We start from the raw sequence: 23,270 nt of genomic DNA, 5'->3' as shown, positions 1-23,270 counted from the left end.
TGTATCATTAGATCATTCCCCATTGTGAGAAAACACGGCAGAAATAGGCCTTACCATCACCGATTTTGAAAAGATCTCACCTCATGGAATTGCACATTAGATTCCTGATGACAGCAAGCCTTTAAAAGGCCAATTCATCCCTTCAGGATAAGACAAGCTCTCCTCACAATCTGCTAGTTGGCTGTGCACAGTACTTGCATCTTAACAATAAATCCCCTGTCAGGACATCAAATGCCACAATCATAATTAGGATTCTCAACTCCTCTTATTGAAATCTAAGGGAGCCATCCACCCATCTCTGGTCTTTTTGTTCCAATTAACATGGAAACAAATTTAATAAATTTTGACTCCAGCCTCTTCTACATCCATCTCTCATTTTGCTCAACAGTGACTCAAATGGAATGAAACTCTGTACTTCTTTCCAAATTCCTCCATCTCCATTCATTTAAGACTTCCATCAGAATCCAAATTTTCAGCCAAGCTTTTGGTTATCGCTAATGATCCTAGTTGTCTTAACGTCCTTTTCAAATGCCCCTTGTACCTCGCTAGAGTTGAGATAGCAAAGCAGAGGAGTATCCAGTTAATTTGCAACTTCTGATTATGAGGTCCTATTATCACAACTTGGTCTGCACTCCGCTCTCCCCTAAAGTGACCAAACGCAAGGAAAAGGGGGTTCAGGGGCAGGTTCTGTGGTTTGCAGGCAGCCAAGCCAGTTATATTGCCAGATGCACCCCTCTCCAGCTTGCAGTTAAGTCAACCAGATAGGAGCTGCACATGGACCCAGAAGACAGAGAGGTTAGAGAGAGAGAGAAAGACATACCTACAACCCACCCCTGCATCCCACCTCCTCCCTGCACCCCCTCCACCAACACCATCTCCTCCAAACATTGAAGAGACAGAAATGGGGGCAGGATGACTGGACATGCTTGTGAAAAACAGTCACTGATGAAAAAGGAATTCCTGAAAATATTCCCATTTGCATTATTTCCTCTCCATCAGCCAGCTACATGAACGGATTAGGTAAGGAGACAAGCAGTCAGTTCTTCAGAAGTTGCTCTGTTTCGAGGTCGCACTTACATTCTTCTACTAGGGTGATGTTTCTGCTCACCACCAGGACCCCTTCACACTCCAGCGAGACCACAATCTTCTTTAGCTGGCTCGGGAAACATCTGGAGCACGACCGGTATAACCTTTGCTCTGCCCCAGGGATGAAGAATGAACTGCAATGGCCAAAGCACAGTTGGTTTTGGATGTTAAAGGTCTTGCAGTTTAGATGTGAAATGCTCTGGAAGAGGTGAAAAGAGATAATTAATCAAGATGAGCTTGATGTTAATACCAGACAGCCCATAGGCTAGGCTGCAGGTTGGAAATCCCGAGTTTGCTGTAAAGGGAAGTTAAAACAGTCTTCAGCTTGGAGTGTGGGAGGCAATCTTCCAAAGTTGACTTGTCAGCTATGGCTCAGTGGGTACCACATTCCAAGTCACAAGGTTGTGGGTTCAAATCCCACTCCACAATTTGAGTTCGGATCTAGACTAATACTCCCAATGTAGTACTACACTGTCAGAGGTGCCCTCTTTCAGCTGAAATATTGAAGTGACATCCCTGTGTAGGATAAGATTTGAACACAGACAGCCCAAAGATCATGAAGCAGGGATTCTTTATTCCATTCACATCAAATCATTACAAACATGAAGGGAAATTAATGTTAAGCAAGGAAGTTTTTATGTAGAATGAAGCATATGGTTCACATTATTGGTTTTCTGCCCCTTCTTCCCATAGGCCTCCTTTCCCCATAGACACCCTATTTTTGTCCCCCCAGAGAGAAGATCCATTCATCTTCTCCAGCTGCTCTCCCTCGCCATCACCACCTGCTGCTCGATTTCCCAGAACAACTGCCCTTGCGCAGAGTCATCTGTCACTGTCACCAACTGCTGCTAGAGGTTTTGTTACACCTGTCTGCCTTCTCAGGTACATGAATAGCTTATTTTGAAGAACTGCAGCAAAGTTCTCTCCAATGTCCTAAGCATCATCTATTCCTCAACCAATATCACTTAAAAAAAAAGCCATCTGGTCATTATCATGTTGATACTTGTGGGAACTCACTGTGCAGAAGCTGGCTACCATGTTTTCTATTACAACAGGAACTACATTTCAAAAGTATTTTGTTGGCTGTGAAGCACTTTGGGGCATCCTTAAGGTAAAAATAGTGCTATATAAATGCAAGTTCTACTTCAGAGATTCTGCCATTAGAATAAAGTTACCAGTTCTAGCAAAATAAACATAGTGCTTCAATTCACCATAATGCAGATTACAAAAGGCGCAATTGCAGAGGACCGTGAAACTGTAAAGCAGAGATTTCATGTTGCCAGCTTTTAGAGGCTGCATTGAACCCTTTACCTCACTTTGGGCTTCCTAGTTCTTTCCGAGAGGGACACGGCTCTCTAAAAGAGCAATCACCGACCTGTTGAAATCAGCTAGGCTTATGTGTCATTCAATGCCTCATGAAGGGTCAAGTCACTTTTCAGCTTGTTGACATAATAAATAAATAGCACATTTCAACTGCCAATCTACTTTCCCTTTCTTAGAATTCATTAGCCATTTTCATCTGCATTTCATTCTCACCTTCTCTCCATCCTCATTAATTACTGCCTCTCTCTTCCGTCAGGTCTTACATTACTATCTGTACTTTTACATCTCTCTCTGATCCTTCTACCCCTCCCATCCCCCCATTAATTCTTTTCCCTCACTCTCTGCTCCTTCCCATCACATTCACTCTTCTTAATTTCTCTGTTATCTCCTTCTATTCTTTCCTCCTCTCTCCCTTCCCTTTCTGCCTCCTCTCTTTTCTTTTCCTCTGTCCTTTCCCTTCCTTTCTGTTTCCTCTCCTCTTCCTTTCTGCTCCTTCCCTCTCTCTTTGTTCCTTCTCTTTCTCTGTTATCTCTCCTTTCTGTTCCTTCTTTTCTTTATGACATCTCTCTTCCACCCCTCTTGAAATTCTACTCCTAACTTCCAATCAGTTTATTTCTCCTCCAGGATTCAAAGCAGTGGACCTCTTTACAAGGATGATGCTGGGATTACAGGGTTTGAGTCATAAAATGACACAGAATAGGCTGGGAGATAGTAGGAACTGCCAATGCTAGAGTCTGAGATAACAAGGTGTAGAGCTGGATGAACACAGCAGGCCAGGCAGCATCAGAGGAGCAGGAAAACTGTTGTTTCGGGTCTGGACCCTTCTTCAGAAATGGGGGAGGGGGAAGGGGACTCTGAAATAAATAGAGAGAAGGGGAGGCGTTGATGGAAGGTGGATAGACGAGCAGATAGGTGGAGAGAAGACGGACAGGTCAAAGAGGCGGGGATGAAGCCAATGCAGGTGAGTGTAGGTAGGGAGTTGGGATGGGGGTTGGTCAGTAGGGAGGGAGGGGCGGGTAGGTCAGAGGGAAGACGGACTGGTCAAGGAGGAGGGGATGAGGTTAATAGGTAGGAAGTGGGGTGGTGTTTGGTCAGTGAGGTGGGAGGAGCGGATAGGTGGGAGAAAAGACCAACAGGTCAAGGAGGCAGGGGCGAGATGGGCTGGTCTTGCGATGAGGTCAGGGGTGGGGAGATTTTGAAGCTTGTGAAGTCCACATTGACACCATTGGGCTGCAGGGTTCCCAAGCGAAATATGAGGTGCTGTTCCTCCAGCCTTCAGGTGGTATCGCGGTGGTACTGGAGGATGCCCAGGATGGACATGTCGTCCGAGGAGCGGGAGGGGGAGCTGAAGTGATTCACTACTGGGAGGTGTAATTGTTTGTCACGAACCGAGCGTAAGTGCTCCACAAAGCGGTCTCCAAGCCTCCGCTTGGTTTCCCCGATGTAGAGGAGGCCACATCGGGAACAGCAGATACAATATACCACATTAGCAGATGTACAGGTGAACATCTGTTTTATGTGGAAGGTTTTCTTGGGGCCTGGGATGGGGGTGAGGGGGGAGGTGTAGGGGCAGGTGTAGCACTTCCTGCGGTTGCAGGGAAAAGTGCCAGGGATGGTGGGGCTAGTGGGGAGTGCTTTTTTCCCTGGAGAATCTGAGGATGAGGGGTGACCTTTGAGGTTTATAAAATCATGATGGGCATGGAGAGGGTGAATAGCCAAGAGTGGAGGAGTCCAACAGTGGAGGGCATAGGTTTAAGGTGAGAGGGGGAAGATTTAGAAAAAGGATCTGAAGGGTAACTTTTTCCACACAGAGGGTGGTGCGTGTATGGAATGAGCTGACAGAGGAAGTGGTGGAGGTAGGTACAATTATTATATTTAAAAGGCATCTGGATAGGTATATGAATAGAAAATGTTGTTAGAGAGATTATGGGCCAAATGCTGGCAAATGGGACTAGGTAGGATTGGGATGTCTGGTTGGCACAGACAAGTTGGACCGAAGGGTCTGTTTCCATGCTATATGACTCTATGACTCTTTGCCTCCCTTAACCTTCTCCTGCTCCCACACAGATCCCACAAGCTTCTGAAGCCCAAAGCTGGGATGGCACCTAGCCATTACAGCTTGATTTATCCCATCTGCTCTGCAGTTTGCACCTTGAGGCTTTATGAATAACTCTCCCGTGCCAAAAGCTCCCTTATCAGAGGCTTACTGGGATCTAATGTGTGTGAAATATGTCCAGTCCATGGTAGTATTGCGATTGCAGTAAACTAGGTTTGCTCTAGACCTTTAAATGGTGTCAACAAGTGCAGCAGGCAATTGATTTCACGCTTCCCCAAATCTTCCAGAAGCTGCAGCCATAAGGATGGCCTGGACAAGGCTTCTGTGCATGACAGCCAAGAGGAAGCACTTAAAGCAGGAAAGCTAAAGCCAGACTTCTCACCCACACACTGCAAATACCATGCCACAGCAGCTCCCTCTGGTGGCCAGGCCAACAGCACACTGAGGTCTGCCTTCAAACACAGTCGACGAAGAGGACCACTCAACCCCAGAACTGTACGGGGTGTAGACACTTGACTACCAGCCTGAATCTTACCAACCTGCCTCCTTCCACTCTTCCACCTGCCAGCCTATCACTTACCAGCCTTGCAAGCAGGCTTCAGCTGAGGCTTGAGAAAGTTTTAAAAATTAATGGGTGACAGAAGGGAATCATCAAGCCTTGAGGTCAAGTTCCTTCTCTCTGAATCTCTTTCTCTTCCTTCCCTGACTTGTCCTTTCTCTGGCTTCCTTACTCCTCTTTGTCTCTCTCTCTATACCTTTCCACACTGTCTTGCTGTATCTTCTCTACTCTTTCTCTTCACCTTCCCCTGCTTTCCATCCATTTCTATCTCAACACAAATACCCCTCTCAATAATTCACAGCAGGCACACAATAAACGTGTTTATTAACCCAATATTTTCCATTGTCAACAGCTGTAATCACTGGAGGAGGGAATGTAGCTAATTCCAAGCCTCTGCTATTTATTTAGGGTTTTAACTGAATTTGGCCACACTAACACTCATGGTATAAATATTTTTACTATTCAGAGATGTCAATAAAACACACCTCTGGAGCGGGGGGGGGGGCTTGAACTGGAATCAGACAACATAGATTTAAAGTGATTTGTAAAAGAAGCAAGGATGATGAGAAAGACATTTTTCACTCAGCAAGTAATCAGAATCTGAAGTCCACTTCCTGGAATTGGTAGAAGATGGTTCAACTGAGGCAATGATGAGGGCACTGGACAATTATTTGGTTAAAAATAACATGCAAGGGATATGGAGAAAAGGTAGGAGATTGGCACTTGGTAATAGAACCAGTGCAGGCACAATGGACTCAGTGGCCTCCTTCTGGCCATAACACTCCTGTAATTTGGAGTAGCAGTATGCAGGAAGGGGGAAGAGGAATGATGGGGTAACAGCACAAAGCAGGAAGAGAAGCCATTGCTTGAGAGACAATGTTCACTCCCATGTTCGCATCACGGAGAATGTACCCACCAAGAACCTAGAATATAGAACAATACAGTACAGAAGTAGGCCCTTTGGCCCACCACATTTGTGCTGACCACAATGCTGTCCTCAATTAATCCCATCTCCTGCACATGGTCCATATCCCTCTATACCCTGCCTGTTCATGTGTCTCTCTAAATGCCTCTTAAACGTTGCTATTATCTCTGCTTCTACCACCTCCCCAGCATGTTCCAGGCACCTATCACCCTCTGTGTAAAGAGGTTCCCTCATACATCTCATTTAATGTATACCCCTACTCCTACACCCATCCTAGCCCAGGCTGCAGTATTTGATGTTTCTACCTGGGGAAAAAGATTCCAACTGTCTACAGTATCCATGCCTCAATTTTATCACCCCTCAACCTCCAATGCGCTAGTGAAAACTATTCAAACTTGTCCAACCTCTCCTTATAGCTGACACACTCCAATCGAAGGGACATTCTGGTAAATCTCTTCTACACCTTCTCCTAAGCCTCCACATCCTTCCAGAACTGCACAAAGTACATCAAATATGCTCTGGCTAGACTTTTATACAGCTCGGCAGATTGGACTGCGTCTAAAGTAGAGCAGTGATTCTGAAACGTCTTTCCCACCGTGACCCTTCTTGAGACTTTGCCAGTTGCAATGGCCCCTCAAGTGAGAACAAACAAGGAGCCATGAGACTCGAGTGGTTCTGAGAGCTCTGGTTGGGGAGTCAAAGTATTTAGGATTTTAAAAACCCTCTCTCTTAGCTGGTTTCATTGGAGAAGGAGTCGGGTCTCATTCTAGGACACACCAATCTTAAGTATGGTGGACTTTCACGTTAAGAATCAGATAACGTCACTGCCCATTTCAAATGAAAAAAAAGTCAGACTGTTTGCCATTCAGAATGCCGAAGACCTCATTGTGACCAAAGCTCCTACTGCTGTTAAAACACTTGCACCTCCTGATCCTTCTTAAAACATAACAGTGCCCACCAAAAAAAAACCATGAGCATTTAAGGGGACCTTCAGTTGGAGATACATGGGAACCATTGAGATCTCAAAAGCATCGCAACCCCAAGATGCCTGCCTCGAGTCCCAAATGGGGATCGGGACACATGGTTTGAGAGGCCCTAGTCTAAATCATTACTCGTCATCCAAATGGTTACCAAAAGCTTATTAGCAGAGGGTTTGAGGGATGGAGAGAAGGGCCTTGTGTTCTCAGTTTAGATTTTAAGATTAGCTGCAAGTGCTGACATGAACTGTGAACAGCCAATGTCAGAGGACAGGAACAATCCCTCTGATAACAAAAATGAAAGTGCATTGAATGAAGAGAGCCAGCATGGACACGATGGGCTAAATGGCCTCCTTCTGGACTCCAACCATTGTTACTACATTGCCCAGTAATTCTCTTTGTTTGGAGTGTGAGAGAGGGTCTGAAAAAGTACCTTGTGTGTTTCTGGCATGATGCATTGGGTGAAATGTACGCATTAGCAACACAACCAAAATGCACTTTTGAGACATTGTTAAGAATTCAGCGCCGATGCTCACTGATTGAGGTCAGGACTAGCGGAAGACATCATAATGAGCGCAACAGACTAATTTGTGTGCAGGGTCACAGCAGAAGGCAAAATCTATTTAGGGCAATTCATTGTTTGTAAAAGTAATTAAAATCTTCTCCACTCGCATTTCCTTGGCTGCTTTATTTCCCCTTCCTGTAGATGAAACCTCCTGCAGCGCAACAATCCTCTGAAATCTCTGCAGTCCTCTGGCCTTTTGCATCTCCCCGGTACTTCTCTCCCTTGTCTCCATGGTAACATAAGAACAGGAGTAGGCCATTCAGCCCCTTGTACCTGCTCCACGATTCTGGATCACAGCTGATCATCTACTTCAATGGCATTTCCCTGTGCCATCCCCATATTCCCTGATGTCATTAATATCTAGAAATCTCTCAATCTCTGTCTTGAATATTTTCAATGACTGATCATCCAAAGAGGTAGAGATATGCAAAGATTCACAACCTTGAGTGAAGAAATTCATCCTTATCTTAGTCTTAAAAGGCCTCCCCCTTATTCTGAGACTATGTCCCATGGTTCTAGACCTTGCAACCAGGAGAACTATTTTCCTTCTCTAGACAAGTCAAGAATTTTCTAAGTTTGTGAGATCACATCTCTTCTGGAGAATACAGGCCCAGTCTCCTCAATGGACAGCCCAGAAATCTATCTGGTGAACCCACTCTGCACTTCCAGTACGGCAAGTCTATAAAGACTGCCCCAAAGGATTATAGATTTTAAAGTGTTTTATCAACGGTTAACATTTAAGTCCGGCTATTAAGCAGTTAATCATGGGGGAGCCTAGAACTAGGGACCACAGTTTCAAGTTAAAGGGTCGCCCATTTAAGGCAGAGATGAAGAAGAATTTCTTCTCCCAGATGATCATTAAACTGTGGAATTCTCTTCACCAGAGTGCGGTCGAGGCTAGGTCAGTGAATGTATTCAATGTTTCACTTCTCTCCACTCTATACATACGCCAACAGGAGCACTAAACTAAAGCAAAGTACTGTGGAGGCTGGAAACCTGAAACAAAAAAAGACAGTGCTGGAGAAACTCAGCAAGGTCCTGTGAAGGAAGAAAACAAAAGGTAATATCCTGGAGTCCAGTAAGTTCTGAAGAAAGGTCAATGGATTCTAAACGTCTCTCTCTCTGCACAAATGCTGCCAGATCTCGCTAAAGTTTTGAGTTCAGTAAGTTCTGAAGAATTGAGACGTTAAATCTGTTTTCTCTGTATCTCCACAGATGCTGCCAGAACTTGCTGAGTTTCTTCAGCATTGTTTTCGGTTCTGTCATATATTACAATTTAAGAGAGAGAGAACACACGAGAGCACAAAGAACAGTACAGCAAAGGAACAGGCCATTCGGCCCACTATGTCTGGGCCGACCATGCTGCCATTCTAAACTAATCCCGTCTGCCTGCACGTCGATTGGGCATTGGGTCCAGTTTCTCGTTCACTCACCTGGGTAAAAGGTACAGCTCTGCAGCTTGATCCGGTGGCTTCTCGCTCGGACAGCGGAAGGACAATCTCCTCAGTGACTCCCCTCCCTTTATCAATCAATCTCCTCCAAGCCTCCTCGGCACTTCTCTGCCTGCTTTCCCCATCATCGTTGTTGTTGTTGTTATTATTGTTCCGAGAGAGCGCAGCTGCTGTTGACGGTTTATCCGTTGGGTTCGAGCTGCCAAGCCAGTCGCGTGCCAGTGCCTCTTCCCGCCTTTTTGAGGCGTCGTCCACACTCGGCCGAAGGCGGGGGGTGTTCTTCTTCGATGGAGGGCGCCGTTTCTGCTGTCCCGCCCGAAAACGGGTATCCGCCGGTACCATGCCCCACACGCCGTAGCCTCTCATCTTGCGGATTTGAAAGCTGCCCGCTCTCTTGCGATCGGACCCCGTCAGAGCCGGTGATGGCACTCGCTCCCCCCACGCCGGCAAAGCCGGAAATGGGACTCGCCACCCCGACCCCTCCTGCGCGGCCTCCAGCCCGCGATTCCTCCAGGAGCCACCGGCCGGGCGCCGCTTTATTGGGAATCCCAGCCTCCGCGAGGGGAGGTGATCGGCACCTGAGCCCGCTCGCTTGCTCTGCAGCCCCACAAATGTCGACCACAGACGCGGGACTGAGAGACGTGGTCTCTGGCTCGAGGAGAATCCCGCACGAAACCGCTTGGGGATTTCCCCAAGCTCCAGCTCGCTGATCCCCAAGAGAGAATCACCTGAAGACATCGCTTCTTCACTATCACCTTGTGCTGGAAGAAACCTGAGGCCTGTAGCTGTGAGGAAGAGACTCAAGATCAGCTCAGTCTGAAAAGTTAACATTTCACAGGACTCCTGCGTTTTTCAATAAATAAAAATTCAGTTCAAGGCCGTAATAACGAGGCCTTGCAGTCAATTTTGGATCATCTTTCCTTCTTACCTGTCTCTTTATAAGTTGATGGTTTTCCCCGCTGGAGAGCTTACAACAGGAAGCTATATTCTCACACCCTTACTTTTATTGAATCAATAAATCACTGAGGGGAAGGGGGAGGAACAATCTTTAAGAATTCGGTGCTAACACCTGTTGTTTGAAGTAGTACTGAAGACACGTATGATAGGCAAAGCAAGCGGATTTGTGTATTAGCAATAGCACAAAGCAAAATCTATTTGCAGATATTACTAACAACTAAATATAAAACTTATCTTTGGCTCATATTCTGGCACAGATTTTTAGCTACAAGCACCCACAAATTGTTGGCAAGCATCAAGATCCTCCTTTCATTTTCCTTTGGATCTCGCACCTTGCACTTTACATACACTTGATATTATCCAAAACTCAGCTGCCCCGCAAGCATGCCAAATCATAGAGCCATACAGCACAGAAACAGAACCTTTGGTCCAACTCGTCAATGCCAACCAAGTTTCCCAAACTAAACTAGTCCCATTTGCTTGCATTTTCATTCATCATTCCTCTGTGTCCTTGATGACTCATTTGGATGGGACTTGGTTCCAAATTCCGCCATGGCCATACTCCACCTTCTCCAGCTCCCACAAACCTCCAATTTAAGCTTTGTAACCATCTTCAATGTTAAACATTCTACTGCAGACAGCCATGCATGGGCCTTCTTCAGCTCTAGAATTTCCTCCCTGAACCTCTCTCTCCTACTTTGAGAGGCTTCTTAAAACCTATCACTTTAACCAGGTTTTCAGTCCCCTTTCCTAATAGCTCCTTCAGTGATTAATTTCCATTGATAATGTCTCAAGGATGTTTTATTACATCAAATGTGTGATAAATATATCTTAAATTTGTGCACAAGATGTGGGCATTGCTGGCCAGGCCAGCATTTATTGCCTATCCATAATTTGCCCAGAGGGCAGTCAAGAGTCAACTGCATTGCTGTGGTCCTGGAGTCATGTAAGGATGGCAGATTTTCTTCCCCAAAGGACATTAGTGAACCAGGTGAGTTTTTACAACACTGGAAAGTGCTTTGATGATTGTCATTATTTACAGATTTCATTTTTAATGTTTGAATTAATATGTTGCAATGATGGGATTCATACTCTGTCCCAGAACAGTAGCCAGTTGCTGAGTTATTATTGCCAACACCTCCTCTGCTCCATGCAAATTGTTATATTTCCAAAGTCTCTTTGGAAGTTATGATATTCTGCCATTTCCTCTTGATGACTGCCATTTGCCCCTGGCCTTCAAAACAAGAGACGAGAAACCACAGAGTTAGGAACTCAGGCAAGGAATCCTTTTGTCAAATGGTGTGTCTGTGCCAGTGGGCATAGAATGTGCCCCTGTCACTGATGGTACAGTTTTCTGCAGCCTCTCCAACACACTCAATGGGGATGGGTGTAATATGGGGAAATTTAAACAAGGGAAAGGATCCATGGAAATGACTATATGCAATCCTGATAGTGATTAGACTTTGTGAGTCTGTCTGTGCAAACTATAAATGGTGTGTGTGAACTAAAGGTGGTATGTGCACTCAAGATGATATGTGTGCACTTGTGGTGGTCTGTGTGCATGAGGCTTGGCATGTCTGTAATAAAAATAAAGTCGCCATAGTTCAGAGGATCATAGGGCTGCTCTCCCATTAGAGAGAGACGACTGCTGGTGTTTTGACCTGAGGGTCACCAAGCCTCAGGCGAGGGGAGAGGTTGAGAAGTTAACCTCACCTGGTGTGGGAATTGAATGCATGCTGTTGGCATCGCTCTGCATCACAAACCAGCTGTGTCTGTGTGCACTAGAGGTGGGGCAGTAGTGTACACTAGAGCACGTGTGACTGCACTAGGGATGGTGTAGGTGAACTAGGTGGTTTTGTTTGTGGGCACTAGTTGGGGCAGTGTGTCTACGTGCACTTGTGAGATGTGTGTAGTAGGGGTGGTGTGTTTGTGCTAGGGGTGATGTTTGTGCATTTGGGGTGGTGTGTCTATGTGCACTAGAAGTAGTGTGTTTATGTGCACTAGAGATTATGTGCGTGCACTATGGACAGCATGTCTGTATGCTGTGAGAATGAAAGCAGATAATGACCCGTTACATTAACTCATACCTTCTATATGTACAGTAATACACACGAGCAATATTGGGAATTCATAGCAATTGGGGGAATACATTGGAAAGGTCAGACTAAATTTCCCAGCAGAAACCAGCTTATCTTGTCAAACTTCGGTAACCTTAAAATATAAACGAAATACTGAGGTTCCGGGGAAAAAAGTGTAGGAGAAACTCAGCAAGTCTGGCAGCATTTGTGGAGAGAGAAACAGCATTTTGAGTCCAATAAGACTGTTCATATTCTGAGTCATATTGGACTCAAAACATTTCCTGTGCTTCCTGTCATCAGAGGGACTCAACATCCATTGAGTTTCTCCAGCAGTTTCTGTTTTTATTCCTGCAACAATAATTTAACCTTATATCTCACATCCTGATTTTATATATTCTAGGATTCTGTGCTTCAATCTAATATTTACTGTGTGGAGTTTGCTTAGCAGGAACCACCAGAATTGAGGATGATATCCTGTTTTCCACCAAGGTGGTCCCACAATGAGGATTCCTGCCAATCTGGAAACACCTTTTTGCTTTCAGATGTTAAATCCCAAGTGAAAAGACAGAAGTTTGAGTTTCTGTGTTAGAGAAAGGGTTGTTGAAACTGAAAGGAGTTCCCACCAAGCAGAAAAAGAGGTTGTCAGATCAATAAGACAACACATTTGAGATGAGATTTAGGGGTGGTTGTCAGATCAATAAGCCAAACCATACAAGATGAGATTTAGGGGTATGCGCTAACTCTGGTAATGAGTTCTCCAGAAAACATCATTTCTTGACAAGTGGTTTATGACTGACCACAATGAAATGTGTGATGTCCTGTAGGGCCCCTTAAAAATTGTTTTATTGTAAAGCTTCCATTTGATGTAAACATTCCTTTATCAATCTTCATGTTGAAAGCAAGGAGATTCTGCATATTAGAGTCTTTGAATTCTGCACCTTAGGAATATCTGATGCAGCACTCTTGCTTCAAAGTCACATTTTAAGACCCCTTCCAGAGATGGGGTCTCTGCACAGTAATGCTGGGGTAGGTGCTGCTTTTCAGATGAGATGTTAACTAGAACTCCTCCCTGGATGAATGTAAAAGATTTACAATGCACCATTCTACAATGCAACAAGGGAGTGTCTTGCCAATATTTTCCCCTCACACAATAGCTAAAATGCAGGGTTAATTGATCCTTTTTGTTTTATCTGGCAGCCTGCTGTGTGCTAACTAGCTGCTGTGTTTCATACAATGACAGCATCTTCAATAATTCAAGGATATGGCAAGCAGTAGATAATATGGACAATGTCTCGCACAATCACAATTTTACCAAATGCAAAAAATGAGTTTGTGAGTTGAAGCCCCACTTCAGAATCTCATGCACAACAATCTAGGATGACAGCCTGAAGCAGTACTGGAGGAAAACTGTTGGTGGTGGTGGTGCTGTGTTTTGGATGTGATGTTAAATCAAAACTTCATTTGCCCTCTCAGGTGGATGTGAAAAATACCACAGCCACCATTTCAAAGAAGAGCAGAGGTGTTAACTCAATGTGGCCTGATGCGTATCAACCAAAATCCCTTGAAAGATGATGATTAGGTCATTATCACATTGCAATTTGTACAATGCAAATTGGCCTCAGTGTTTCCTACCACATGCACTTTGGATGTCCTGAGATTGAAGACAGTGTTTTAAATGCAAGTTCTGAGACCACATTGATAGTAAGAAAACTAGATATCGCTGAAAACACATTTTGATAAAGATAAATCTTGCACTTCGATCTTGCACTCAACAGGACAATTTGCAAGAATAACAATGTGAAGGATTGAGAACAAGAAGGCACAGATTTAAAGTGTTTTGGAAAGCCAGCAAATGCAATGTTAAAAAACTTTTTTCATACAACAAGTGTTTTTTTGCCTAGAATGAACTGCCTGTAGGTGTGGTGAGGCAGAGCAAACTGAAGAATTCAAGAGGGCACTGGATGATTATTTGAATGGAAACGATGCACAAGCACGGGGGAAAAGGCAGGCGAATGGCATTAAGTCATGATACCTATTTGGAGAAACAGTACAGATGCAATGAGCTGAGTAGCGTTCTTCACTGTAACTTTCTGCAATTCTAAAGGGAAAATCACTTTCCCCTTGAATTAGTATTTCTTGCAAATTGTCCTGGTGAGTGCATGGCAAAACATTTTGACAACATATCTCCTACTTTTTGTTGTAATACTCAAGTTCTGTGCAATACCAAATGACCAAAGTTAGATACTTGTATTGCAAAAGGGTTGAGAAGACATGTTCTATTGACACATTCCTTGAAACACAGTTTTTTTTTGTCCTCTCTCTCAGAGTCATAGAGTTTTTACAGCACGGAAGGAGGCCTTTTGGCCTATCATGTCCGTGCTTTTCATCAAACATCTATCTATTCTAATCTAATGTTCCAGAAATTGGCTTGTAACTTTGATGCTATGATATTTCAATGCTCATCTAAACAATTCCTAAATGCCTCGAGGGCTCAGGCCTCCACCATCCTTTCAGGCAGTGAGTTCCAAGGACCCACCAACCTCTGGGTGAAAAAGGTTTTCCTCAAATCCCCTCTAAATCTTCTGCTTCTTACTTTAAGACTGTGCCCCTGGATATTGACTCTTCTACTAAAGGGAAACCATTTCTTCCTATTTACCCTAACTATGTCTGCTACAACTTTGTACACCTCAATCAAGTCCCTTCTCAGGCTTCTTTACTCTAAGGAAAACAACCCCAGCCTGTCTAGAAGGGTCACAAGACTCAAAACATTAACTCTGTTACTCTCACCACAGACCTGCAGAATTTCTCTTATGTTTTCTGTCTTTCTCCCAGTCCATCCAGCTGTCCTTCATAGCTGAATCACTTCAGCCCAAGCAGCATCCTGGTGAATCTTGTTTGCACCCGGCTGCATCTGTGCCTGCAATTATAAATGTGAGTTAGCGAAGTAAGGGAAAGGTTTTTTTTCCCTCTCTTTATAAATGTTACCAGACCTGCTGAGTTACTGCACCACTTTCTATTTTCATTTCAGATTTCCAGCATCTGTAGTTTTTTTTCTTGTTACTCCGTGCCCTCTCTCACGTGGTGACCAGTGCTGCAACACAAACACAAATTTCTCAAGGAACTCAGCAGGTATGGCAGCATCTGTGGTGAGAAAGTAGAGTTAACATTTTGAATTCAATGACTCTCCTTCAGAACTGATTGTAGCAAGGAAAAGGTGGCATATATACTCTGAAGATGGGGTGGGGGTGAGAAGGGTGAGCAGTTGGATGGAGTTGGAGCTCAAAGAGTGAGAACAACAGTTAGCCAGACAAATGGATGGATGATAGAGGAGAGAAAGAAAGGCTGATAATGAAATTTGGTTGGTGTGCTGAATGCAGCCTATGTCAATGACAGAGCTTGCGGTGTGGGGTTGGGTCAACGACTTTGAACGAATTCTTCAGACCCTTAAATTTTTGAACTAAATATTGAGTGCTGAAGGCTGCAGGGTTCCCGCGCAGAAAATAAGATAATATTCTTCCAGCTTAAGCACTGCAACAGGGCCCAGGACACAAATTTTGGCCATGAAACACGGTGGAGCGATGAAGGGACAGACTACTGGAAGTTCATAGGTGTTCTGCAAAGTAATTATCCAGTCTCCAATATAGAGAAGACGAAAATGTGTGCAGCGAATACACTGAATTTCAACACAGTTGAATATGGCCTTGTGGGACAGCAAGAAGAATGTGCTTGAAAACTTTTTTGAATTAAGTTCTTTTAAAAAAATTTTCAACAGGCATTTGGGTAGGCGCCTGCTACGGGCAAAGAGCAAGGCCCAAGATGGCGGCGCCCATCCTGCGCGGCCTCTCGCTTCGTGCGGCTATGGCCGGCCTGCGGCCTCCGGAACCTCTCCTCACTGTCCGGGCATCTTACAACGCTCGACGCTTGGGTCTGGACCTCAGTGGCTTCTACTTGCCGCATGCCGGGAGCCCCGAGTGGCAGCGGGGGGTGCGGGCCCAGCGGAAACGTTACGGCCGCTGGGGCAGCGTGTCCGGCGTGTCGGCCGCCTCCCTGTGGCCTGAGGCCGCGCTGCTGGCCCAGCACCAGGCCGAGTGGGAGCCCAGCCTGCAGCAGATGTTGAGCAACCTCCGCGCCAAGGAACTGGAGCGGGAGAAGAAGGAGCGGGAGAGGTGAGAGTCGGGGAGTGGGAGGACGCAGTTACATTTCTGTGGCGCCTGGCGCGTCGTCGACTGGCTTCTGTTCGGTACTTTGGAAGTGTCCTTTCTGCCCTTTAAACAGAATGCCACTCCTCATTTTTCCCCACCAGAGTTTACATTTTCTCTTTCTTGACATAGGATCAATGTGATTGCACTAGAGAGGGTGCAGAGGAAATTTACCAGGATGTTGCCTGGGCTGGAGAGTCTCAGTGATGAAGAGAGATTGGACGGACTGGGGTTGTTTTCCTGAGAACAGAGGAGATTGAAAGGGCACATAGAGTCATATGCGCAGAAACATTCGGTCCAACTTGTCTATGCCAACCAGATATCCTAAATTAATCTAGCCCCATTTACCAATATTTGGCCCATGTCGCTGTAAACCTTTCCTATCCATGTACCCATCCACATGCATTGTAAATGTAATTGCACAAGCCTCTACCACTTCTTCCACCAGCTCATTCCATATATGCACCACCCTCTGTGTGGAAAAAATTGTCCCTTTTATATCTTTCCCCTCTTGCCTTAAACCTTTGCCCTTTGGTTTTTGGACTGCACTACCCTGGGGAAAAGGCCGTGGCTATTCACCTTATCCATGCCCCTCATGATTTTATAAACCTCTGTAAGATCACCCTTCAGCCTCTGACACTCCAGGGAAAATGGCCCCAGCCTATTCAGCCTCTCCCTACAGCTCAAACCCTCCAACGCTGGCAACATCCTTGTAAATCTTTTCTGAACCCTTTCAAGTTTAACATGTTTGAGATGTATAAAGTTATGAGGGCCATAGGATAGACAGAAAGTAATGTTACCCCTTGGCGAAGGGATCAATGACAAGGAGCATAGATTTAAGGTAAGGCATGGCACAGGTGTTTTAAAGGCAAAATATTCACTGACGGTGGTGGGAATCTGGAACTCACTGCCTATAAGGTTCGATGAGGTCAGTTCTCATTCTTTGAAATTCTAGAGATTACAGACCCTCTTTCCTCATAAAACAATCCTACCATCCCAGAGATTAATCTGGTGAAGCCCCATTGAAATCCATTTATGGCAAGTACTGTATATCCCTCCTTGGATAAGGAGACCAAAACTGTACATAATGCTCCAGGTGTTGGCTCCTCTCAGCGGATCTTTTGATTCCCCTGAGTATTGGTTTAGCTTCTCTTCCGAAGAAGGAACCATTTGACAGCGTGGCATTCCTTCAGTACTGCAGTGTGTCAGGTCAGGCCTCTTGAATGGGATTTGTGTTTTGGGCAACAATGCTGCCCTCTGAGCCATGACTGGCAATGGAATGGGATTGAGGGGGATTTGATGGAACAGATCATGGGAGATAGTCAGAGGTGTTCTCTGGAAATGAGGGAATCTAAAGAGGAAGAGAGCAAGAGTGACGGAAGAGCTAGACAAAGGATATAGAAATTCCTCATCTCGATCTTAAATGGCCTGCCCGTCATTCTGAAATTACATCCATGGTTTTAAACTTGCCAACCAGAGGAAACATCTACATCCACCCTTTCATGTCCTTTAGGAATGCAAGTGGGGCGGGCAGAAATCTTGCAGAAACATATGTGATTTTTGAGAGGGTTTGACAAAGTCAATGCTAACAGGTTGTTTCCACTCGTGGTGTAATCTAGAAATAGGAACCATGGCTTGGAAATAATGCCTACCTCATTTTTAGGCAGAGCTGAGAAGGAATTTCTCCTGCCGGCCGATCGCTCGTGTGAAATTCTCCTCCTCAGTGAGCTGTGAAGGCTGGGTCATAGTCATACAGACCCTTTGGTCCAACCAGTCCATGCTGACCTTAATCCCAAACTAAACTAGTCCCATCTGCCTGCACTTGCCCCATATCCCTCCATTTCCTTTTTGTGTGCTTATCTATATGTCTTCTAAACGTTGTAACTGTACCCGCATCCGCCATTTCCTCTGGAAGTTCATTTCACACATGAACCACTCTGTGTTAAAACAAAAATGGCCTCTCATGTCTTTTTTAAATCTTTCTCCTGTCACCTTAAAAATATGCCCCCTAGTCTTGAAATCCCTCACCCTTGGCATTCACCTTATCTCTATTCCTCATGATTATATAAACTTCTATAAGGTTACCCCTCAAACTCCTACGCTCCAGTGAAAGAAGTCCCAGCCTATCCAGCCTCTCTTTATAACTCAAACCCCAACATTCCCAGCAATGTACTGGTAAATCTTTTCTGAACCCTCTCCAGCTTTGACCAGAATTGGACACAGTACTCCAGAATATGTAGGGTTGTATGTTAAGGCTGAGTTGGACAAATTTCTGATCGACAAGGGAGGCAAGGATTATAGAGTCATACAGGACATTCAGGCCCATCAAGTCTGTGCCAACATGGTTATGGGGTGGGACAAGCAGGAAAGTGGAGCTGAGGCCACAACCAGGTCTACTGTTATCGAATAGTAGAGCCGACTTGAAGGGTTGAGGAGGCTCTCTTATGATCAGAGCGAGAAACCTGGGATTGGGGTTGTATGAGAAAGAGATGAAAGGGAAAGGTGGAAGGAGGATCCTTGAGTTGAAGGTGTGAAGGCCTTTTGGGTCATTTCTGGGTTGGTGTCTGTGGTATAATCCAGTAGACACAATGAAACAGGAGGAGGGGGAGGAGAGACAGCAATATCTGAGCATTATTTGGGGTCGGATATACAGGAGAGCCGATCTGGTGTTGCTATGCCAGTCAATTCTTGATTTGCATTCCACAGAGGCAGAAGATCAACTGTCTTCTGTTTAAGCAGAAAACCAGCAGGAGGTCACTCAATTTTAAGATACAGTCCTGCAGGTTGCTGTGTTGTACACTGGAAAAGCACTGAAACTGATGCATGTAGCGTTTGGATTCTGAGGCAGCAGCGTTTGTGTGCACCAGTTTCCTTCGTTTCGCACTAAGTGGGAGTTACAAAAAAACAGGAAGAGGATTATATAAATAATTAAATGATTTGGGCTTAATAGAGACAAAAACAGATGGGCTTATGCATGGAGGCAGGAGACAGAGCTGAGGTATGAAATGAATACTTGTATATCAAGGAAGATGATGTTATGAGGGTCATTGTCAGAGAGGGAGGTAGTAAAGAGACACTCGAGTGGAACGGTCGTTCACTGCTGCCACACAGCGCCAGGGATCCAACTTCGATTCCAGTCTCATGACTGTGTGGCGTTTGTACGTTCTGAATAGGGTTTCCTCCAGGTGCTGCAGTTTCTTCCTACAGGTTAGGTGGACTAGCCATGCTAAATGCAGGATTAAAGGGATGGGGTGGTGGGGGGGCACTGGGAGGGATGCTCTTAGGAGCATCAGTGCAGCCTGAATGGGCTGAATGGCTTCTATGTCCACTGTAGGATTTCTGTGATTCACTCATACACCATAAGCCCAGTGTTGCCCCAACCAGCTAGAAGGGAGTAACGCACTGAGGCTGTGCAACCAAGCTCGCACAGGAATGTGGCCTTTTGTGTACTCAATTGTGGGAAGTGCTAAGTGCAGGATGTAAATTGCAATAATGACCTCATTCCTTGACAACTGCTTGAATGAGGTGCTAATACAGGTTGTAACAGCAGGTGTGAAAATGCAGATCATGGTAATTAATAAAATCAAAGGCGAGAAACTGCTGTGTGGTTTATGGCTACCTCAGTGATTCAGATCTTCCCCTTACTGACCTCTGTTCAAAGGTTTGCAGCTTTGGGGTATGTATTAACCACACTAATGTGCTGGTTTTAAGTTATTTTTAGAATCAAAGCTACAAAGACTTCCACCTCTTTAACTTTTCAAACACTGTTGTCACAAATTTGAGATAACTAGGAAAAGAATCTGAGAGAAGGCAAAACAGTTAGTTTTTAATTTCTTTTTTGCGCAGTTTAGGTTGCTGCAATCTGGAATCTTAAGTGTTGGAACTGGCCTTGGAACTTAGAAGATGGGATAGATAATTGGGAGATCTTGCCAAAACCAAATAAGGCACTAGCTAGAATATTGTGAACAGAAAATATCAAAGGGAAAACATTTCAGCATTTGAGGTCATCCAGAGAAAATTGACAAGACAAATCCTGGATATGGAAGGATTTTCTTATGAGGTGAGGTTAAGTAGATTGGTAGTTCTGAGGAAGGCTCACTCAACCCTAAATGTTAATCCTCATTTCTCTCCACAGATGCTGCTAGACCTGCTGAGCTTTTCCAGCAATTTCTATTTTTGTCTTTGAGTAAATTGGGTCTGTACTTGTTGGAGTTTAGGAGAACAAAAGGAGACCTTATTTCAATACACAAGATTCTTGGGGGTGTGACAGGGTGGATGTGGAGAGGTTTCCCCTTGTGGGAGAATCTCAGACCAGAGGGCATCAGCTCAGTGTATGGGGTTACCCATTTAAGACAGAAATGTGGATTTTTTTTTCTGAGAGTTGTGAATCTGTGGAATTCTTTATCACAGAAGACTGTTGAGGCTGGGTCTTTAAGCATTTTCAAAGCTGGGATCGGCAGACGTTTAATCAGCGAGGGAATCGAGGGTCTTGGGGAAAAGGCAAGAAAGTGGAGTTAAGGGTTATCAGATCAGCCATGATCTCAAAGAGGGAAAAAAATGACAGCAGACTTGATGGGCTAAATGGCCTATTTCTGCTCTTGCATCTTATGACTTATAAGTATTTGTAAAGGAAAAACGTGTGCATGGGTATGGAGAAAAAGCAGAGAAGTGGGTTTAAATGCACACTTCTTTCAAAGAACCAGTAGGCAGTACAATGAGCTGAAAAGCCTTCTCCTGCATTGCTGGATTCTGCTGGACTCTCCTCTAGCAAGTGTTTTTCACTATTGTGCCTTGTTTTGGTTGGAATCTGAGAGTTCCTGTGCATTGGGTTTGCAGAATGCTTACATTAAATTTGTGACTGTCTGCACAAAAGCTCCGGCAAGGTCATCATGAACGCTGCACAGGCAATGAGCTGCTGCTTCTATCCCAAGAGTTAGATGTATGAAAACTACAGGAAGAAAAGTTACATTTGCATAGCTGCTTTAATATAGCGAAAAATTCCATAGGTGCTTCATGGGAACACTTAGCAAACAATAGTTGACACCAAAATCAAACAAAGGCCTGCAGATGCTGGAAATTGAAACAAAAATGGAAATGCTGGAGAAACTCAACAGAAGCTCAATTCTGCTGAACAGTCACTAGCCTCGAAATGTTAACTGTTTTTCTGTTCACAAATGCCGCCTGACTAACTGAGTTTCTCCAACAATTTCTGTTTTTGTTTCAGAATACTTGACACTGCGTCACTTCAGGGGAATAACTGCAAGTTATAAGTACTATAGCATCTGAAAGGAAAAGAGAGAGAGAGAGAGAAAGTAAATTGAAGCGGTTCAGGGGAGAAATTCCAGGTAAACATAACTGATTTCAACAGTGGAGAGAAAGAGAAGAGGCTGCACAGAGATATTAGAGCAGGTTAGTGAGATTGAGTTGGGTTGAGACCATAGAGACAGTCAAGAATAAAGATTTAAAAATTTAAGCATTTCACAGGGAGTAAGCAGAAAAAGTTTGACATCAAACAAGGAGATTTTTGGACAGCAGCAAGTTGTGTATCAATTTGATTTGTCAGGGAGGTGAGCAGACATAGAGATCTTTGGAAAAGTAACCACATTGACATGTCTTCTCTTCCTCTCTGCTATTTCCAGGCAGAAGCTGATTGCGGCCAACATGGCCAAGATGCCCAAGATGGTTGAAGACTGGCGGAGAGAGAAACGCGAGCTGAAGATCCAGCAGAGGGAGGAGAAGGCCAGGCGGGAGCGTCTGCTTTCAGAGGCTAGGGAACGCTTTGGCTACAGCATCGACCCACGGAGCTCCAAGTTTCAGGAGATGGTGAAGGAGTTGGAGAAGGAGGAGAAGAAGAAGCGTAAATTGATGAAAAGACGAAAGAAAGAAGAGACTTCTGGGAGCGAGGTAGCAGCAGGCACCTCTTAAACTGCTCATTTACATTGCTAGGACTTGACAGACTGCTAAAATTCATTAAACTGATTGAACAGACTTAATGAAACGTGGCGACTTTAATGTGTTTAAAATATTCCATTCTGACTGACCCCAAGTCATCTATAAAATTTTTATTTGCCCTCTGTCATTAACAAGGTCACATTTATTGCCGGTATTCTGTGACATTTGGAGGCTGCTGTCTTTACATCTTCATTTTATTTTTAGGAGTGACTGTCGAGTGATCTTAAACTATTAAAGAATTAACTGTCTAACATTGGAGTCATGCGAGCTTGAACCCCATGAAGACAGCAGGCTCCATTCCCTTGTGGAGCTGGTTGGTCTTTTATTGGCAATCTATGATCGTCTTGGTCACTGTGTAGTACTGGCCCTTAATTTTCTAAACTATTTGTGGAATTTTTGATCTGATTTATTATTGTCACATGTACTTGGGTACAATGAAAAGTTTTGTTTTGTGTGCAGGACAGGAAGATCATACCATGCAAAGACCATTGGGGTAGTAGAACAAAGTGAGGAATACAATGTTACAACTGCAGCGAAAGTGCGCAAAGAGCAAGATCGACATTAGATTTGAAATTAGAGAGGTCCATTCAGCAGTCTAATAACAGCAGGGAAGAAGCTGTTCTTGAACTTGTTGATGCGCGTGCTTAAGCTTTTTGTACCTTTTGCCCGATGGAAGAGGTTATAACTGGGCTGCATGCCTTGCTACGGTGGGATTGCAACCTGTAGTCTGCTGCTAAACCACCACAGATGTATATGGTAAAACAGTCTTCAAAGACAGAATACAACAAGAGCTTTAACTAAATTTCCATTTTATTCTGATAGTTAATTGACATAAATTAAAATGATTTTAATTTTTTTGAAATAATTCTGCATAACGTCCTTGTACTTAGTACACATAGCATTTAAGTAAATCACTTGTGAATTTGCACTCATACTACTTGTCACATTAAATAAAATGAAATCATTTTGTTTAAAGTGTTTTGTGCAGGCTCCTAAAGACTGGACAAACCAGAGTCAACGATGGCCTCAGGCTGACAGCCCACTGGAGTACAGCTGTGTTTGTGCTTAAGATCCTGCAAGCTGCTTAGGGTGCAGTTGTGTCAGATGATTACTGCACCCCACATTGTTGCTGCAAAATTACT

The 23,270-nt window shown here is 44.4% G+C and overlaps 2 protein-coding genes across 3 annotated transcripts; one reads left to right on the top strand and one right to left on the bottom strand.

Moving 5' to 3' along the window:
• Positions 1–820: 820 nt before the first annotated feature.
• On the bottom strand, positions 821–15,519 carry LOC125487245. Of its 2 annotated transcripts, none has more exons than XM_048617898.1 (3): positions 14,772–15,519; positions 8,925–9,727; positions 821–1,285 (listed from the first exon to the last, which is right to left on the bottom strand). In XM_048617898.1, exons 1-3 carry the CDS (start codon positions 14,827–14,829, stop codon positions 1,037–1,039), a joined length of 1,110 nt encoding a protein of 369 aa, XP_048473855.1. In that variant the 5' UTR covers positions 14,830–15,519; the 3' UTR covers positions 821–1,036. The 2 variants fall into 2 exon arrangements, with proteins under 2 accessions (XP_048473855.1, XP_048473856.1); XM_048617899.1 differs by lacking the exon at positions 14,772–15,519 and adding an exon at positions 9,871–10,081.
• Positions 15,520–15,627: 108 nt separating this feature from the next.
• gadd45gip1 (growth arrest and DNA-damage-inducible, gamma interacting protein 1) lies at positions 15,628–23,092 on the top strand. Its single transcript, XM_020521241.2, has 2 exons — positions 15,628–16,143; positions 21,816–23,092. Exons 1-2 carry the CDS (start codon positions 15,794–15,796, stop codon positions 22,099–22,101), a joined length of 636 nt encoding a protein of 211 aa, XP_020376830.1. The 5' UTR covers positions 15,628–15,793; the 3' UTR covers positions 22,102–23,092.
• The last annotated feature ends 178 nt before the right edge of the window (positions 23,093–23,270 follow it).

Source organism: Rhincodon typus, chromosome 38 (assembly GCF_021869965.1).
Source record: "Rhincodon typus isolate 14 chromosome 38, sRhiTyp1.1, whole genome shotgun sequence".
Lineage (NCBI taxonomy): Eukaryota > Metazoa > Chordata > Chondrichthyes > Orectolobiformes > Rhincodontidae > Rhincodon > Rhincodon typus.
The sequence above is the reverse complement of the archived record's forward strand: the minus strand, read 5'-3'. Positions and strand labels throughout refer to the sequence as shown.

Excerpts from the sequence above, each read along its gene's own strand:
- LOC125487245 (XM_048617898.1), bottom strand. The coding sequence starts at position 14,829 with ATGAAGGACAGCTGGATGGACTGGGAGAAAGACAGAAAACATAAGAGA. Across the intron at positions 9,728-14,771 it reads ACATAAGAGAAATTCTGCAG|CTACAGGCCTCAGGTTTCTT; the intron begins GTCTGTGGTGAG and ends TCTTCCTCACAG. Across the intron at positions 1,286-8,924 it reads GAGCTGTACCTTTTACCCAG|AGCATTTCACATCTAAACTG; the intron begins GTGAGTGAACGA and ends CACCTCTTCCAG.
- gadd45gip1 (XM_020521241.2), top strand. The coding sequence starts at position 15,794 with ATGGCGGCGCCCATCCTGCGCGGCCTCTCGCTTCGTGCGGCTATGGCC. Across the intron at positions 16,144-21,815 it reads GAGAAGAAGGAGCGGGAGAG|GCAGAAGCTGATTGCGGCCA; the intron begins GTGAGAGTCGGG and ends TGCTATTTCCAG.